At 38.6% G+C, this 19,316-nt stretch overlaps 1 protein-coding gene across 1 annotated transcript; it reads left to right on the top strand.

The window, feature by feature from the left end:
* Positions 1–925: 925 nt before the first annotated feature.
* Positions 926–19,218, top strand: LOC105476342 (sterol-C5-desaturase). Its single transcript, XM_011732164.2, has 5 exons — positions 926–1,025; positions 9,496–9,715; positions 10,453–10,585; positions 12,489–12,589; positions 13,158–19,218. The coding sequence occupies exons 2-5, from the start codon at positions 9,506–9,508 to the stop codon at positions 13,611–13,613; spliced, it is 900 nt and encodes a 299-aa protein (XP_011730466.1). The 5' UTR covers positions 926–1,025; positions 9,496–9,505; the 3' UTR covers positions 13,614–19,218.
* Positions 19,219–19,316: the final 98 nt, after the last annotated feature.

Below are 19,316 nucleotides of genomic sequence, written 5' to 3' on the forward strand. Positions count from 1 at the left end.
CCTACAGTATTTTAAATTCATTTGAACTTTGTCCAGTATCCTATGTACATTTGAAGTTTACCAGAAAAGTCTTTCGATCTGCCTTCAAATCACGTTGTTTTCCCTTAAAAATCCCTCATTTCTGTCATGTATTCCTCATTTATGTAATAAAGTGGCCCAGTTTGCCACTTGGAGGTTGCTGAGCTGGTATCACAAGTCAGTCCCCTCTGTTTTAATCTCTGTTTAAGGAAAGTCACTCTGAAACGACAGATCTTTTGGTTCCTTATTTCTGCTTTCCTCCGTCCTCTTCTGCCTGTGAAGCCCGCCTCCTCTGCTCAGCTCTGTTTCGGGAAATCGGAGCTGCTCGATTCACGTGTAGCAAATCAAAGCCAATTAGATCTGCGGTAACTGGTTTTCAACAACTTGTACTGTGAAAAGGTTTCTGTCCATGTTTACCCTCATCTTGCCACCATTTAGATCTCTATATACACCGCTTCGCGGAGCCTCCAGCCATTCAGCGCTAGAAAATCCAGGGGACTACGCCTTAAAACCTTGAGCACCTGTTTGGGAACTTCTGCGCCTCCTCCCTTGAGGGAGAAAACGCCCCAGACAACGGAAGTGTCGTCTATTTTCCTCAACGCAGGGCACCCGTTCTAGGAATGTTTACATAAACACCGTAAAACTGCCTGGTACCATGAATGACGATCACCAGAGCTAGTTTAAAAAGAAAGCAAAGAAACGCAAAACCTGAAACCCCATCCTCCACCGCAGAGGTACTCGTATCGGGCGCCCGCCCTCCCCTTAGTCAGAGGCCGGAGGGGGCGTGGCCGAGCGCGCGGCACCCACGTGACCGTGGAGAGCTGCGCACAGGCACGTCGCGCGATCTGCCGTCATATCAGCTTATGGCGCCGGTCGCTGATTGGCTGGCCGCTCCAGCCTCCCGGCGCCGGCTCGGCTCCTCCCCGCCCAGCCCGCTTGCTGGCTGCCCAGCGGCCAGGGCAGTCTGCAGAGCAGTGGCGTGCGGAGCGGCGGCGTACCGCTTCCAGGTGGGGACGGTGGGTGTGTGGGCGGGCGGGGAAGGAAGCGGAATGCACTTGAGCGGGCCGGGCCGGGGGGCTATGGAATAAAAAAGGCTGGAGAGACTTCAGCGTCTGGGACTTGGGTGGGCGAGGCGGAGGGTGTGCCCGGAGCTCGGGTTTTCTCCACGCTGCGGGAGGTTAGCGAGTGCCCTCTGGATGGCAGGCGTTGGGCGGGTGCTAGGAACGCGGTGGTGGTAGGTATCCGAGTCCTACGCCGAGAGGGGAGGCTGGCAGGTAGCCTGGCATCCCGAGGACTGGCGGCGAGGGCTGTGCCGAGGGACTTTGGGGCGTGGGAGGGCTGCGCCACCTGGGAGTCTGGGTGGAGGGGCCTTCCGCTCGCGCGGGGAGGGATCGCAGGGCCGATGGGGAGGCCTGAACGTGAAAGAGCCTACCGTGGACGGGCTTGAAGAAAATGCAGTGTTTGATGTTGGGTGTTGCAGATCTCTTACTCAAGGGAAGTCTGGTCCGGCTGCTGAACACAGATGCTTTACTTTTCCCTTCGTTCTTGGAGGGTTTTTTTCTTTTAAGGGCCAAAGGAATCAGGCTGAAGAATTGGTCGGTATCAGAATTCCTGACCATTGCAGTGCAAGCCTCTGTTACTGCGGCGTAGTTAGGATGAAGGGACAACAGTCTGGGTTTGAGGAGACTGAAAGGAAAAGGAAAATAATCTATTCCCTTAGCACCATGGAAGGAAAAATAATGTATACTGCCATCCCCGTGTTACAGCAGAGTAGATTTCGAGGTGGTATAAGTGAAGAAAACAAGACCTCAGTAGATAGGGTTTCCATACTGGAAAGTTTGTGGCGGCTCGGTACTTTTAGCTGAAACTCTCTGCAAGTTATTTGTCTTTATATCACTATCATTTTTAAAGTTTCTAATGATTGATACCTAATAAATAATAACTGATCCTTGATCATTTAGAGTGCTTTTCCTTTCATTATGTGATGTAATTAATTAGCATGTGTGGTACTCAGAATTCCTCATCTGCATATAAAACATCTTGAGAGATAACATAATGTGGTAGCAAAGAGAACAGGTTGTGGAGTGTACATCCCAGCTGGTTTTTTTTGTACTGAACAAGTTATTTAAATACTCTGACCTCAGTTTCCCTATCTATAAAGTGGGGATGATAGAAGTACCTGTCTCAGAGCTATAAGGATTAGATGAGGTTATACAAAGATAATACCTGGTTCCCAGTAAATATTAGCTATTATTTTCTCAGAATTCCTCATCTGCATATAAAGTATCTTGAGAGATAACACAATGCGGTAGCAAAGAGAACAGGTTATGGAATGTACATCCCAGCTGGTTTTTTTGTACTGAACAAGTTATTTAAATACTCTGACCTCAGTTTCCCTAACTATAAAGTGAGGGGTCGTAGAAGTACCTATCTCATTGAGTTATAAGGATTAGATGTTATACAAAGAATACCTGGTTCTCAATAAATATTAGCTATTATTTTCTGTACTTTGTAAGTAGAGCAAAAAGATAATGGTAGACTGAGTTGTTCTAAGCCTAATATTGTTATAACTGAGTTTTAAGAAGAAGTTTCTTTAATTCTGCAAGGACAAACGTATTTAAGTTTCTCTTTGAAGCAGTGGTACTCAATTTAGGGTCCTTGGGACCCCTTACTTCAGGGCTTATAACCCTTTAAAATTATATGAGTTTGTAGAAGCACTGAGAATTTTTAAAAATTCAGGAGTTGACGACTTGAAGTAGTGGTGAAGAGGCAATAGAACTTGGCAGAAGTTCACATACTTTGCAACCAGATTGTGTGTATTTGAATCCTAGCTCCAGCATTTACTTACTCTTATGACCTTATGCAAGTTACTTAAAATTTCTGTGCCCAGCTTTTTCATCTATAATACAATACTAGTACCTAACTTTTGAGGCTTCTTGAAAGGGTTAAATTAGTTAATATATGTAAAATATTTAGATTACCTAGTATATAGTAAATATTACTATCAACTACTGTCAGTTATTTTTCAAACAAAAATCAAGTGACACCTATTTTATCTTCTATTGCAGTAATTTTGACTCATTTTTGACTGCCTTAACAGTGATAATCATACAGGTGTTATTTTATTGAGTACCTTTCTTGGGTCAAATGTCAAAAGATTACTTAGTCTCTAAACCTCACAGCAATCAAACATGTTTGTGTTCTTTTTGGTTGCACCATACTATTCTAGGTGTTGTATTGAATTAGGGCTACATGGCACTGTGGGAAACATGTAGATTGATTCATCAGCTGTTAGCAACCTTTAGTGATATAGCAATATCCTTTACAATTATTAAATGTTTATGCTCTCTAATATTACTTAGTACCCTGTCCCTGTTGCACCACCTCCCTTGATAGTCTTCACCCTTATTACTTCAGCTACCTGTATTCTAACTAGGCTAGCTTTTGAACTTCACATTTATATTTACATGTGGCCTATTGCCTATATCTAAGATATAAGATGACCCACAGATAATTAGATTTTAAAATCTACATTGAACCCATTGTGAACCCCAGATATCTGAGACAGGTCTCAGTCAATTTAGTTTATTTTGCCAAGGTTAAGGATGCATCCGTGACATAGCCTCACACAGCCTGGGAAGTCCTGACAACATGTGCCCAAGGTGGTGGGGGATACAGTTTGCTTTGATACATTTTAGGGAGACATGATACATCAATCAGTATGTGTAAGATCTACATTGGTTGGGTCTGGTAAGGTGGGACAACTCATAGTGGGGGCTTCCAGTTTAGAAGTAGGTAAGAGACAAAGGTTGCATTCTTTTGAGTCCTTGATTAGCCTTCCACTGAATACACAATTTAGTCTGGCTCAGTGAATCTTCGTTTTTACATAAACAATAGGGCAGAGGAAGCAATCAGATATGCATTTGTCTCAGGTGAGCCTCAGAGGGATGACTTTGAGTTCTGTCTGTCCTTTATCCACAAAGGAATTTTCTGAGGGCAAATTGTGAGGGAGGGATGTAGCTTCTTATTCTTGTAGCTATCTTATTTAGGAATAAAGTGGGAGGCAGGTTTGCCTAACATAGTTTCCAGCTTGACTTTTCTCTTAGCTTAGTGATTTTGGAGTCCCAAGATTTATTTTCCGTTCATACCATCATTCCTTACCCACCCCCTATTCCTACCCTACCCACCCCCTATTCCTACCCTACCCACCCCCTATTCCTACCCTACCCACATCTGCTAGCTCTGCCAGTATTCCCTATTTCAATTACAATGACATCACCATCTACTTAGACCAGCTAAAGTCTCACAGTTGCCCTAGATTTCTCTCTCACTTCCCAGCATCTGTGGGTTATCCAAATCCCTGTGGATGTTTTGACTTGAGAAATCTCTGCTGGCTAGTCTTAACAGCCACTGCCTGAGGTCAGGCTATCATTTTCTCTGGGTTAGTCTGCCGCAGGAACAACCAAACTAGTTTCCCTGCTTCTCACTGATAACCCATATTTCTTTTCTTTTCTTTTCTTTTCTTTTTTATAGTGATGGAGTCTCGCTGTGTTGCCCAGGCTGGTCTTGAACTCCTGGCTTCAAGCGGTCCTCCTACCTCAGCCTCCCAAAGCGCTGGGAACAAGCGTTAGCCACCTCATCTGGCCCAGTACTCCAGATTTCTCATGGAATGGTTTTTATGAAATGGGTCTGATTGTATATTTTTCCTACCCAGAAATCTTAAGTGTCTCCCTATAGTGTGTGAGAGAAAGTCCAAACTCCTCAGCAGGACAGCAGATCCCTCCATGCGTAGTCTAACACCAATCTCCTTTACAAGTCCATCCCCTAACATGTTTTTCCCTCTGCTCCACCCCTATCACCCTGTCTAACACCCACCAGCCACATGGAGTGAGCCATGAATGCATCATGTTCTTCCCTTGCTTTGCAGTTGTGACTTCTCTTTGGAATGGCTATCCCTAACCTTTTCTTTCTGGTGATGTCCTTCAAAGTCCAAATCTAATATAGTCACTAGGAAGCCTTTTACCATAAGCTGAGGTAGTTGTGTTGTCTTTTCTGATTTCATAGAATTTGCATATATATATCTGTATTGCAGGACGTGTCCTATTGATAGAATCGTTTTTGTAGTTGCCTTACCTTTAAGACTGATTTAGACTGTGTCTTTTTAATGTTTATATGCTCATTACCTAGTGTAGTGCTTAACACTTAATAAGTTCTTATTTGAATGAATTAACATGGCGTGTATGATAAGGAATATATGTTAATATCTGGCGTTTGGTGCTAATTAAATTTTTCCTTCCCTAAGTGAGGAAATGTTTATAATTCATGTCATAAACAATGGGCCAAACTCCCTAATATTTAAGGAGCTTCTAGAGTTTGACTTTTATAAAGATACTAAAAACCCAGTGGGAAAATGGGCAAAGGATAAAAACAGATAAACACAGAAAAAAAGTATAAATTGTTCTAAATATATTGAATGATGCTCAACTTTACTCATAATAAGGTAAATGCAAATTAAGTATACCCGACATAGCCCTTCCTTCCTGATGAATATGTGAAAGTTTGATATCCTCTGCTAGTAAGATTGTAGAGAAATAGGTAAGGTACTGTCCTACATCGTTTGAGGACTATGAAGTAGTTGTAACCCTTATGGAGAGTGATTTAGCAATATTTACCAAAGTTATGAGTGTATAACTCTTTGGCTCAGCTCTTCTGCTTTTGGAAATCTGCCTAGTGAGGGCCTGTCATTGCAGCATTATTTGTAATAGCAAAAAATTGGAACCTATCCAAATATCTAGATATGTGTTAAGTAAACACCTATGTAACACTGAATTAGACATAATTCAGTTGAACTCACAGAAAGGGATACAGGTCCATAGTCCCTAGTCACAATTTGGAAGTCTAGAAAGCCCTGAAAAAACAAAAAGTTGTTTTCTTTTTTGCTTTAAGTTCAGCTCCCAAACTCATTTGATGACAAATTCTGACTCCATCTGACTGAGGTGCCCATTGTGTCTTGGCACCCCTACCAGGTATTTCTGGTGTTTTTTATTGTTTTGTTACTTTGAGTTTCATGTGGCAGTGTGGGAACTACCACCTCATGTGACTTAAGGAATAGAAAAACAGATTGCGGATGTTTTATAGCGGTAGTAAGGACTAAGAATTGATGAAAACTAGGGAGACATTGCACAGGACCGAAAATGAAGATTCTAACCGTGTTTCGGTTAAGTGGATTTCACAATAGGAAGTAAACAGGCCACTCATTGCTTTGTTGATCATGAAAAAAGCTGTCATATATGAAGAATTGCTACTGGAGGATGTATGTTAGTATTAACAAGGAAGAATTCAGAAATTTAGGAAGCAGTGTGGTGAAAAATATCTAAAAGTAAGGCAAGAGTCAATAGAAAATTTACTTTCTAGACAGCTGTTATGCATTCTCCTCAACTGTATATTATAGTTTTTAATCATTTACTTTTACCTCACTGTGAGCAGAATGCAGCCTTTTCCTTTGGGTCTTGCTCTGTTGCCCAGGCTGGAGTGCAGTGGCACGATCATGGCTCACTGCAGCCTTGAACTCCTTAAGCAATCCTCCCACCTTTGCCTCCTGAGGGTAGCTGGGACCACAGGGCTGTGCTACCATGCCCGGCTAATTTTTATATATTTTGTAGAGACGGGATTTCACTATATTGCTCAGGCTGTTCTCCAACTCTTGAGCTCAAGGAATAAGCCTACCTCCCAAAGCACTGGTATTACAGTCATGAGCCACCATGCCTGGCCAGAATACAATCTTTTTCTCCAAGGAGTGTTACACTTTGGGAAAAAGCAAGTATATTGCTTGCACAGTTAAGGGAGGCCTAGGAATCAAAACTTCTTTTAAGAGTTCAGTTGTAAAGATCCTGTTTTCAAAATTACTTAATGCTTGAAATGATGTTGATAAATCAGCAATAATAAATGTTTAACATTTTAGCTGACAATGAGGTTTGAAAATGAACTTGTAGATATTTTGAAAGATTTTCTATCGCTAATGAAGTGATGATACGTAATGTCTTTAATTATACCATACATTTAATGGCCAAAACCATAGATAGGTCAGGAGAAGCTGATGTTGAAGAAATGCTGAACATTAATCATGATGCTTCTGTTAGGCATTTCTTGGGTGATGGGGAAATTGCTGAAAGGTTTCTGAATGCACCTAAGTGTCACGCGTCCATGTGAAGAGACCACCAGACAGCCTTTGAGCAATAAAGCTTTTTAATCACCTGGGTTGCAGGCAGGCTGAGTCCACAAAGAGAGTCAGCAAAGGGAGTTAGGGGTTGCGGCAGTTTTGTAGGATTTCGGTAGGTAGTGGAAAATTACAGTCAAAGGGGGTTGTTCTCTTGTGGGTCACAAGGTGCTTAGTAGGGGAGCTTCTGAGCCAGGAGAAGGAATGTCACATGGTAATGTCATCAGTTAAGGCAGGAACTGGCCATTTTCACTTCTTTTGTGATTCTTCAGTTGCTTCGGGCCATCTGGATGTACAGTGCAGACTAGGTCAATTGAGATTAAACAGCTGGGAAGAGAAATATGAACAGACTTGGGGACACCATCACGCATTTCCACATAAGCATAATGAGAGTCCCAAAAGGAGAAGGAAAGGCATAGAAAGTTTAAGAAACTGGCCCTAGACTCACCAAATTTGACGAAAAACTTTACACATCCAAGAAGCTCAACAGTATAGGGTTGGGGTTTCTTTTTGGGGTGCTGAAAATGTTCTGAAACTCAATAGTGGTAATGATTGCATAGCTCTGAGAATATGCTAAAAAACTAGTCAATCATATACTTTAAAATAGTGAATTTTATGGTATGTGAATCGTATCTCAATAAACCTGTTTCATTAAAAACAAAAGGAGGAGCATGATCTTTATGTAGGGATGGAAAGATCTCCAAGATATATATAGTTAAGAAAAAGAAACTTCACAGTGTATATTGTATGCCACGTTTTGTAAGGAAGGAGAGAAAAATCTGTTGTTCCATCTTACATTAACACTGTAAGGATTCTCAGGAAACTAATAGATATGGTCACTCAGAGAGGTGGAAATGAAATGACGGTGTGGTTTACAGTGACATGGATGGAAGCAAGGCTTTGTATTGTATATCTTTTCCTATCAGTTTCTCATTTTGAACTATATGCATATTATTTTTTAAGAAACTTTCTTAAATCCCTGTGGGAATTTAGTGGAGAAATCTCATAGGGAATCTAGTGAAGGAAATAGGCTACAAGGAAGTAAGTCAGTATTCTCAGAATTTTCCTTACCTATGGGCTATTTTATTTCATAAATTGGTGGTTAGTAACATGGCCCAGTATGTAGGAGATAAAGGCCATTTGAACCCCTGAAATCTATTTGGGTAAATAATTTGCAGATAGGCTTCTTGTTCAAAAATTTCAGTTCTAAGTGAGAGAGGTATTTTAGATGCTGACCACATCTTCTTGTGCGAACAATGCAATGAGGAATGAGTGAGTCGATCGTAAATGATAGATTCCATAGTCAGATCACAAAAGCTGACCATAATATCACCAAACTGTATTGTAACAGGACCATGAGTATAGAATGGACTTAAATATGTACTGAACTGACTAATGTTGTTTTAGAGTTTAAGCATCTGAAACAGGAGCTGGCAAACTATCTAAATGGCCAAGTAGTAAATGCCTTTGGTTCAACGGGCCGTACTGTCTCTGTTGCAGTGATACAAGCCCACCTTTGTAGCAGAAAAGCAGCCACGGACAGTATGTAAACATCTGGGTGTAGCTGTGTTCCATAAAGATTTTTACAAAGCAGGCTCTGAGTTTGGCCCATGGGCTACAATTTACCAACTCCCTGATCTGGAATACTGATTAGAGGTGTAGAGAAATAAATGTATTCTAGTTCTTAACACCAAGAATACATCTTCCTTTGTTCTGTCAATGGGAGTGTCAGAAGAACAGATAGATAGTCCCAATTCTATGGTTGTGGTGGCAGCATGGATGTCTTCTAGGGAATTTATCTTAGGTGTCAGCGCTGAAGCAAAAATCTCTGAAGTATGAGTCCTTGAAGGAGAGAGATGCAGCTGAAACTTGTAAAGAGGAAACTGTTTTTCTGAGTACCTAGTCCCCTGCATTCCCATCTTTCCTACTTGCCGTGCTGCCATAGGACGCACTAGGAAAGGACATGGAAATGGAATTGGATCTGGGCTTGTGCCACTTAGCAGCTTCATGACCTTTCCTTGGCCTCAGTTTCTCTAACTGAACTTTAGTATCCCCATACATAATATGAAAAAATTGGACTAGAGATGATATCTAAGGTCCCTTCTGGCTCTAAAGATGGCATGTAGGGGATTCTGATAGCAGCAGATGTACTACATATGATTGTTCTTAAATCAGGAACTTGAGATATAGTGTTTCTGAAAAATTTTTGCCTGGAAAAATATAGACATGGTAACTAATTGTTGCACATGCTTATCTTTTAGAGGCTCAGTGATGGATCTTGTACTCGGTGTTGCAGATTACTATTTTTTTACACCATACGTATATCCAGCCACATGGCCAGAAGATGACATCTTCCGACAAACTATTAGTCTTCTGATTGTAACAAATGTTGGTGCTTACATCCTTTATTTCTTCTGCGCAACACTGAGCTATTATTTTGTCTTTGATCATGCATTAATGAAACATCCACAATTTTTAAAGGTAAGAAATTTTTTTAACCTATTTTCTAACTATTAAAGTAAAAATAACAATATGTTTCTGAGATTTTTAGATTAAGCTGATTATATGTAACCATTAAATAAAATTTTGGAGACCAACCACAAATGGGTTAGATATTTTCATTTTTAACAAAACTGTAAGTCTAGTATCTTATATTGTTAGATGCATATTGGAACATTTTTATGCTGATATTGATGAGTAAATAAATGCATACATTTATGTCATTATTTTAATATGATTTTCACAAACTGAAATTTTTTTTTTTTTTTTTTTTTTTTTTTTTTTACCATATTTTGTTTTTTTGGCTGGATAGGGGATTCAAACTCAGTAGTTTTGAAGTTTACAATCTTTTTTAAATTTCAGTTGTTTGTACTTGTCGGTGACTCCAAGGACTGAACAGCAAAAAGAAAAAATAGAGGATTGGGGATGGAAATTAATTAGGAAAGAAACGATTATTCCATAAATAGAAATTTAGAATGCAGATTTTGGAGGAAGGAAAAAAGGTTTCAGAATTTAAAATACTTACTGCATTTTCTTAGTACAAAAGGAATGATTTTCTTACATACCTATTTTCAAGTATGTAAAATTTTAATAGAAACAGTTTGGAGGTAAGCCCCTTCATGTAAAAGAGATTTTAAAAATCCAGTCCAGAACAGTTTTACGCTTGTTTTGTTTAACATGGATTTTGTGATTTTAAGTATTGGAAATTTCACTTTCAGAATCAAGTCCGTCGAGAGATTAAGTTTACTGTCCAGGCATTGCCATTGATAAGTATTTTTACTGTTCCACTGTTCCTGTTGGAGTTAAGAGGTTACAGCAAATTACATGATGACCTAGGAGAGTTTCCATATGGTAAGTAAATCACACGAGTGTCAGGAAGATAATAGTCTAAGCACAGGTTAGTTTCCTTAAAAAAAAAAAAAACAAAAAAAAAACTGCCTCTTTTTTTTTTTATTTTATCTTTTAAAATAATTACAAATTATCCGATTGTTTTTAATGTTCTATTTTCGTGTGTTCATGTCTTGCCACATGTGCATTTCTTTAGTTTTTCCATCAATCTGAAAGTCTGTTGTAGATGAGATTGTGTCTGGCGGAAGATTGGAGTGATCAGAGATGGGTCCTTGCATGTGTTTTCTATTAATTATTGAATTCAACCTTCTAAAAAACACTTGAGTAGCTTATGATAATTGCTGAAAGTTAAAAACTACAGAGGTTTTAAATCCATTATCCTGCTTCTTAGAAACTGTAACTCTTCTGGCACACGACCACCCGCTTTTCTGCGCCTGTATACTTCATTGTTCACATTACACAAATGAAGTCCTGAGGTGCATAGTGGTTTGGGCTCTGCATTTTGTTTCTCTTAGCAACTTACATGGCTGTATTTTCATGTCAAAAAATCTTGAGATTATGTAATATATTGGTCATAGTACTGTGTGGATATTCATAAGTTATGTAAATGATACCTAATTGTTAGACCTTCAGATTGTTACCCTTTTTTATAGTATAAACAGTCCTGTAGTGACTAAACTTTTGTGAAATTTTGAAACTTTTTTCAAGACACATTTCTAGGATCTAGTATGTGAAAAACAATCATAGTATTTTTTGAAGGCTGATAATGTGTCAGTGACAGTTCTCAGCTCTTCACAAGAATCAATGCATTGTTTTCCTACAATTTTACGAGATAGATACTATCACTATGCTCCTTTTATAGGTGAGTCAATGAGGTGTACAGAGAGTTTCAGTAACGAGTAGGTGGTAGATCTCTGAGACTTGGACTCATACTTGCTGGCACCAGCACCCTGCTCTTTAAGTAAGAAGTCAGTTATTGCTGGGCGCAGTGGCTCAAGCCTGTAATCCTAGCACTTTGGGAGGCCGAGGCAGGCGGATCATGAGGTCAGGAGCTTGAGACCATCCTGGCCAACATGGTGAAACCCCATCTCTACTAAAATACAAAAAATTAGCGGGGTGTGGTGGTGCACACCTGTAGTCCCAGCTACTCGGAGGGCGAGGCAGGGGAATCTCTTGAACCCAGGAGGCAGAGATTGTGCCACTGCACTCCAGCCTGGGCGACAAAGCAAGACTCTGTCTCAAAAAAAAAAAAAAAGTTATTTAGAAGATGGGACAAAAAATTATATACTGGGATACTGTATTGGCTGGGCTTTGAAAAATGGATACGATTATGAGTAAAAATAAAGGAAGAGAGGGCATTTTAGGTTCTTGAACCCCTGTGAGGAAAGGTACAGAGGTAAGACTTCCAAGAGAGTGGGAAGATATTGAGTAAACCTGCCTGGTTAGAGCGGGAATACAGGAGTGATGAGGTTGGAAAGATCCAAAAGGGCTGGAGTGCGGAGTAAATGCTAAATTTAAAGTATTTAGTGGGAAGTAAATTTTAAGCAGGGAGATAATGTGTAAAGATGGGTTTTAGGAAGATTAATATGAAGGAAGTGATGATTCCCAGAGATTTAAATAATAAAGATGTCTTAGGAGTATCCTGTCTCATAAATATCTTCATAGTTTAATTAAGAAGTACTTTAGGTAGAATGTTTCAAGTACTTATGAGAGAGAAATGAGGAAATGACCAGATTCCAGGAAGCCAGGAGAGATTAGTTTTTATAATATATTGAATTAGCCAAAACAGATCGTTTATAGTGTTTGAGTCTAGGATCCCATTTTACACTTAGATGGACATGTGAAAAGTGAACTCTAATCCTAGAAGCTGAGTTTTGATTCTTCTGTTTCCCGTTTTCTTTTCTAGGATTGTTTGAACTCATCATTAGTATCATATCTTTCCTCTTTTTCACTGACATGTTCATCTACTGGATTCACAGAGGCCTTCATCATAGACTGGTATATAAGGTAAAGTCATTTGTGGGGAAAAGAGAAAAAAAGGTTACACATTTCAGCAATGTATGGTTATAAATTCCATTCTCTATTTCCAAGAATTTCCTCTAACCATATTAAATGTCTAGCCATAATCATAACAGGTACAGGGTGCATTTTGTTCATATTCTTTATGGGTCTAAGGGGCTGTCTTAAAGTTATTCTGTTCTGGCAACAGGTACACATGGACTTACAGAGAGAACAGTAGACATTAGGGACTCCGGAAGGTGGGAGGATGGGAGAGGAGTGAGGGATGAGACCCTCCCTGATGGGTACAATGTGCATTATTCAGGTGCTGGGTACACTAAAAGCCAGACTTCACCACTATGCAGTATATCCATGGAACACCACTGCATTTGTACCCATAAATCCATATAAAATTATACTGTTTTAGGGCAAAGAAGGACATGTTATAGATTAAATAAATTTGCTGATTTCTACAGGATATGTTAGTTAGGTCGTTTCCAACATGAGTATGAGAAGCTAAGTTGAATGTTGCGTGGGGTAAAGTTTGCAGTGCTAATTGTGTCCTTTTCTTCTGTAGCGCCTACATAAACCTCACCATACTTGGAAGATTCCTACTCCATTTGCAAGTCATGCTTTTCACCCTGTTGATGGCTTTCTTCAGAGTCTACCTTACCATATATACCCTTTTATCTTTCCATTACACAAGGTGGTTTATTTAAGTCTGTACATCTTGGTTAATATCTGGACAATTTCCATTCATGATGGTGATTTTCGTGTCCCCCAAATCTTACAGCCATTTATTAATGGCTCAGCTCATCATACAGACCATCATATGTTCTTTGACTATAATTATGGACAATATTTCACTCTGTGGGATAGGATTGGAGGCTCATTCAAAAATCCTTCCTCCTTTGAGGGAAAGGGACCACTCAGTTATGTGAAGGAGATGACAGAGGGAAAGTACAGCAGCCATGCAGGGAATGGTTGTAAGAATGAAAAATTATTCAATGGAGAGTTTACAAAGACTGAATAGATTATTGCCCAGTTATTCCTAATAAGGACAAAGAAGGAAATACCATATTTCTTTTTTTTAATAAGGAAAAAAAAATCTCCATACAGCCAAGATACATAGTAAGCAAATGGTATCATTTGGAAATCAGCATTGTGGGCACTGCTGAGGAATGATCATAGGGGCAGTCCAGGAGAAGATGCTGTGAACATCAGGATTTTAATCTTACGCTTAAAATGCCAGATGTCGTTCAGGGGACAACTTGTATCTTTCTAGCAGCAGATCTGTAGTTTGTGTAGCCTCAACAACAATTAGAAATAAGATAGAGAATAAATTATTGAGGGGACTAGGCTATATTCATTTGCCTTAATCCACTCATTTTTATTAAGAATCATTGTGCTTAATAATACCAAGACTAAGCACCATAACCAAGAAATACTAATATAAAGATTGTTTCTTGTTTCAGGAATGGTTAATTCTTCAATGTTGGTTTGATAATGATAACTTGTAGTACTTTATTCAAGTCAAAACATCAGTGTGGAAAAAAATTCGGATACATTAGCAGCTATGTAACTGACCTAATTGATGGCAGGTGTAATAAGACTATCGTCTTCCTACACATAGGAGGCTCATTCTCTGGGCACACTGTCAACTGTTACATTTTACTGATTAATAAATAAATTGGAATTTAAAAATATCGATATCACCATGGATTTAATCCAGATCTGGTATTATGTAACTAACCATGGTGGTGATTATTATTTAAAACCATTATTTAATAAGAGTAAAAATATGTGAATCTGGATATATTTTTTAAAAAATTGATGCCCAGATGATATATTAGGCACTACTGATGTTTTAATTAAATTGATGGACTACACTTTCGATGTTTCAAAGTTACAAACCTGTGATTTTTTTGTAAAGGAAATAATTGCCAAATACCCATTGCTGACGATTAGTTTTAAAATCTTATTCCTCTTCTTCTCCCCTCACTTTTACCTACTTCCTCTGCAAAAAGATTTGACAAATACTTTCATAAGGAAATGTGTGTTGTAACATAAATATATTGCACAAACATAGTTTGTAAAGGCATTCTATAAGCTATTTATGTAAAATCAATAAAAGTTGATCATTATAATTAAACTGTATCAGTTAAATATTAGAGCAGCACAGAGTATTCTTTGTACAGATTTTGTCAATTGGAAGCCACAGAAATGATATGGATTGTTAAATGTGTTTCAGAACATCCCCAGATACTCAGTGTCACGGGGAGAAAGAAGTGGGTACCACATTCTGTTTATATTTCACATTTTAACTAGATTTGAGTGTTTTAGCAAGAAATCGGTCATAAAATCTAATGTCTGGGATCCAGAAGAAAATGTCTTTAATCTGTGTGTTATTGTCACAACGTCATCTTATTTAAATGTACCAATTAGTATTTTGTAATGGGCAAACGTCATTTAATACGTTTCACTAATCCCACTCGCCTCCGGTGCTCCACCTTGCCTAAGAAAAGGAAATTAAGGAGAAGTAAACTTTATTTCCTCATATAATGACAGCTGATATTTATTGAGCTTTTCCTCTTTGCCCGGAGACTAGGACCCAAAGAAGTTAAGTCAGTATTCCAAGGTTTATTTCTCTCTCCTATAATGTCCCATGCGGATGTTTGTGGTCAGTGGACAGCTTTCTACCTAGTCATTCTGCGACCCAGGCTCCTTCCTCTTGGGGCTCTGCCTTTCTCTCAGTCCATAGAGCCCTCTTTGTTGAAGGAGCACATAGGGAAAGAAGGAAAAGTCTGCGTGGGAAATGTTCACAGGTGAGGCCTGGAAGTGGTGCAGATCTCTTCTGCCCGTGTTCCTTTGGACAGAACTCAGTCACATGGCCTACCAGAGAGATTTTGGAAAGTGTGTCCAGCTGTGTGCCTGGGAGGAAGGGGGCACCATTTTCTTGAGCAGCTGGCCTGTTGCCATGTTTGTGGTGTTTATTCCCCTCTTCTTGATGTTGAAATGGTGAATGAGCCATGAAGTATTTCAGGTTATCCACATGCTAATCGTCTCAGTGTCTTTAATTCTGTAACTCCAATTATGAATGTTAAAGCTTCCTCTAGATTCTTATTCCTGTATAGCTAATAGAGAAGAAAGGACAGCTTCCTATGGGGAGGACAGAGGCTTCCTCGTAGGTGTTAGGAATAATCAAACTTGCCTCTGCCCTTTCACCCATCTCAAATTCTGGTCTCTTAAAGCAGCGTTTATGTTAAGTAGTTCTAACATTTTAATCTACACTACTGCCACATTCTCCTATTTTCTATTAGAGGAAGTCAGAGAATATTCATGGAAGTGAGGACCCAAATTACCTTCTACAGGTGACTTTGAAACCTTTTATAGTTACAAGACAGAAAGTGAAAATCAAGGTTACGTTTTCTACTTTCGTGGTAGAAGTTGAGAAGTGGGTGGATCTGGTTCGAGAAGACCTTTCAGAAACCCGGAGACTGAGTCTTTGTCTTCCTGTCTCTGCAATACCGAGTGAATTTCCTCATTCCCCTGTATCATGTTTTCCTCCCATCTTCTAGAAGCTGGGGACAGATTTGGAAGAGAATTATACAAGGTCAGTTTTTTGATACATGGAGTTTACAGTGTATGCAGGTTATTTATGTAGAGAGGAGGTCTGGGAGAAAGATGGAAACTATAGGGAGATGACTGAGAACAAATATATTTGGGATTAACCCAGATAGAAGAAAAGTTTGAAACCATGAGATTGCCACAGAGAGCATGAAGAAAGATATTGAAAGACACTAACGAACTCGAGGGGTGCAGTGGTCTGAATGTGTCCTCCAAAATTCATATGTGGAAATATGTTTGCCAGTGAGATAGGATGTAGAGGTGGGGCCTTGAGGAAGTGATTAAGTCGTGAGGGCTCTGAGATTAATGACTTGAAAAGAGGTGTGAGGCAACTGGTGAGCTCTTCTGTCCCTTCTGACGTGAGGACCCAGCAACAAGGTACCATCTTGAAAGCAGAAACCGGGAACTCAGCCAATACCAAACCCACTGGTGCTTAAGCATGACTTCCCAGCCTCCAGAGCTGTAAGAAAATAAATTTGTTATTTATAGATTACCCAGTTGAAGATACTTTGTTAAAGCAGTACGAATGGACTAAGAAAAGGGGGAGGAAACTTCCATTCCTGATCTTCCCAACTTCTTCAAATTCATGACACTTGAATGACAGTCTTATTTCAGCACTTAACTGCTATCACCTATTTTATGTGCGTCTTATCTATTTTAGATGCCAGATTCCTTGGAAGTAGAGACCGTGTCTGAATCATCATTGTATTAAACTACTCATCGTTAAAAAACGCCCAAGACGTGGTTAAAGTTCAATAAATACTTTGTTGAATTTATTAATAAAATGGCAGAAATGTCATTCTCTTCAGTATATGTTTAATAAATCCCTGATAGGCGCCAAGCACTGCACTAGGTACAAATTCTCTTCTGATGCTGTCTTTTTAGCCAACAGTTTTTTTTCCTCATTTATTCATTAGCTGACATTTGCTGAGTGCCTTGGAGGGGTCAAAAGGGGAAGTAATGAGAAATCAAACATGGTCCCTACATCAAGGATAAACTTTTTTTTTTTTTGGTCACTCAAAGTCATAACTGTTTGGAAACAAAACCCACTAGTACCCCAGATTTTGACCACAGATGAATCAGTAATACAAGAACTGGTTAGAGAGTTGAATGAATCTGTATACTCAGCACTTAGCACTCTGGGTAAAAGAAAAAAGATCCTCAAAGATATTAGTTGGTTACATCAAGAAAGGGCAAACCTGGGAGTTTAATCTATAACTTCACCTCAGAGGAACAGGAACTTTGGAGATAAACAGGGCTCTGCCACTTGCAAGTTGCACAATCCTGGTTTCTCCATCTGTAAATTGAGTAAAACACTGCCTATCTAATAAGATTAAATAAGTTAGAAGCATTCAGTTAAATGTCAACTGAAGCTGTTGTTCATGTAAATTGTGCCTGATGCTTTTTTTTCTAGATTCAATGATTATTGTCATTATACCTCGATAGGCCCTCAATAGAAATCAGTTGCAGAGGGCAGAAGCCTAGATATTTTCACCTTAAAACTGGAGGGTGAAAGACATTGAGGTGAAGTAGAGATGGTACAGAGAAAAATCATATAAGTAAAACTAACATTGTTAACATTATTTACTATAAGTTATCTTTGTAAGAGAGGTAAAATACATACATTTGGTGGTGTTACAGGATTTCATTTAAAAAAATGCATCACTTTGTGTGTTTTTATATTGCTATAAACCATAAGGCCAGTCTACAAGGTTTGCAGATAAAATAGAAGCATACCTTCCTTGAAAAGCAGAATGAATTTCTCAAGAAAGGCAGGAAGGAAGTGTTTGAACCATGTGTCAACAAGCTTTACTGTCAAGGCAGGCTTTTGGTATGGAAAGAAAAATACTTATAAATACTTGTTTTAATATTTGCTTTATTAAAATACATTTAAAATATAGCATTTTTAAATCTAAGCTCAACTTGAAGACATCATAAGAACAGTAAATTTGATAAAAATGAGAAATTACATTCCCATTTATTTAACAATTTGCAAATTCCAATTATCCTGAACATTTAATACCACTTACATATTTTATTAATCACATTTTCTTAAACATTTGATAAGAGATTTAATATTTTGATCCAACTACCAAAAAGGCAGACTTGTGTACTTGACAGGTTTTTCTAAACACTTGACAACTCACGATTCAAACGTAAACACAAAATAGCATATCAAAAGTTAATCACTCAGTTGGAAAGCATTCATACCATAGGCTTTTGTTCATTTCTTGAATAATTTTGTTATATCTTCCTCTTTTAGGCTGCAATGAGCTATAATTGCACTACTGCACTCCACGCTGGGTGACAGAGCAAGACGCTATCTCTAAAAATAAATATATGTGTGTGTGTGTATATATATATATATATATATATAAGTATCTTCCTCTATTATAATTTAACTGATTAAGCCATTTATTTAGATGGAAACTTGGCCCCCTGACATGTGCCATGAAACAAATAGAAACCTAGAAATTTAGTGCATATTCAAATATTAAGACACTGGTGTGGTGACTTTTGTCTCTCCCTTCATTGGGATGTTTTTTCTTTCTGATCAACTTAATGAAGGTATAATTTACTGTAATTAAGTGTAGCCATTTTTACTGTAGAGTTCAATGATCTTTGATGAATGTGTACACCCATGTAACCACCACCCCCAATCAAAGTAAAGAACATTTTCTTACCAGAATAAATTTCCTCTCCTTTTGCAGTCATTCTCCCCAGCCCTAGGTCACACTGATCCACCTTCTGTTACTGGAAGGTTAGTTTTCTTCCCTGATTTAGAATTTCATATAAATTAAATCAGATAGTATATACTCTTGTGTTTAGTTTCTTTAGCTTAGCATGTTTAGAGATACATGCTGTTGCGTATGTCTGTAGCTTTTTGTTTTTATTGCTGGCTGGTATTTCATTGTAATATACCACAATTGGTTTATGTATTTGCTGATGGATATTTGTGTTATTTCTGGTGTGGGATTATTAATAAAGTTGCTACAAACATTTGTGTACAAGTCTTTGTGTGGATATGTTATCTCTTTGGTAAGTATCTATTAGATTTGCTGGGTCATAGGGAAGAGACATATATGTATATGTTTAATTTTATAAAACA

Source organism: Macaca nemestrina, chromosome 12, assembly GCF_043159975.1.
Source record: "Macaca nemestrina isolate mMacNem1 chromosome 12, mMacNem.hap1, whole genome shotgun sequence".
NCBI lineage: Eukaryota > Metazoa > Chordata > Mammalia > Primates > Cercopithecidae > Macaca > Macaca nemestrina.

Coding starts and splice junctions, on each gene's coding strand:
- LOC105476342 (XM_011732164.2), top strand. CDS start 9,506: ATGGATCTTGTACTCGGTGTTGCAGATTACTATTTTTTTACACCATAC. Junction 10,586..12,488: donor CCTAGGAGAGTTTCCATATG/GTAAGTAAATCA, acceptor TTTCTTTTCTAG/GATTGTTTGAACTCATCATT. Junction 12,590..13,157: donor ATCATAGACTGGTATATAAG/GTAAAGTCATTT, acceptor TTTCTTCTGTAG/CGCCTACATAAACCTCACCA.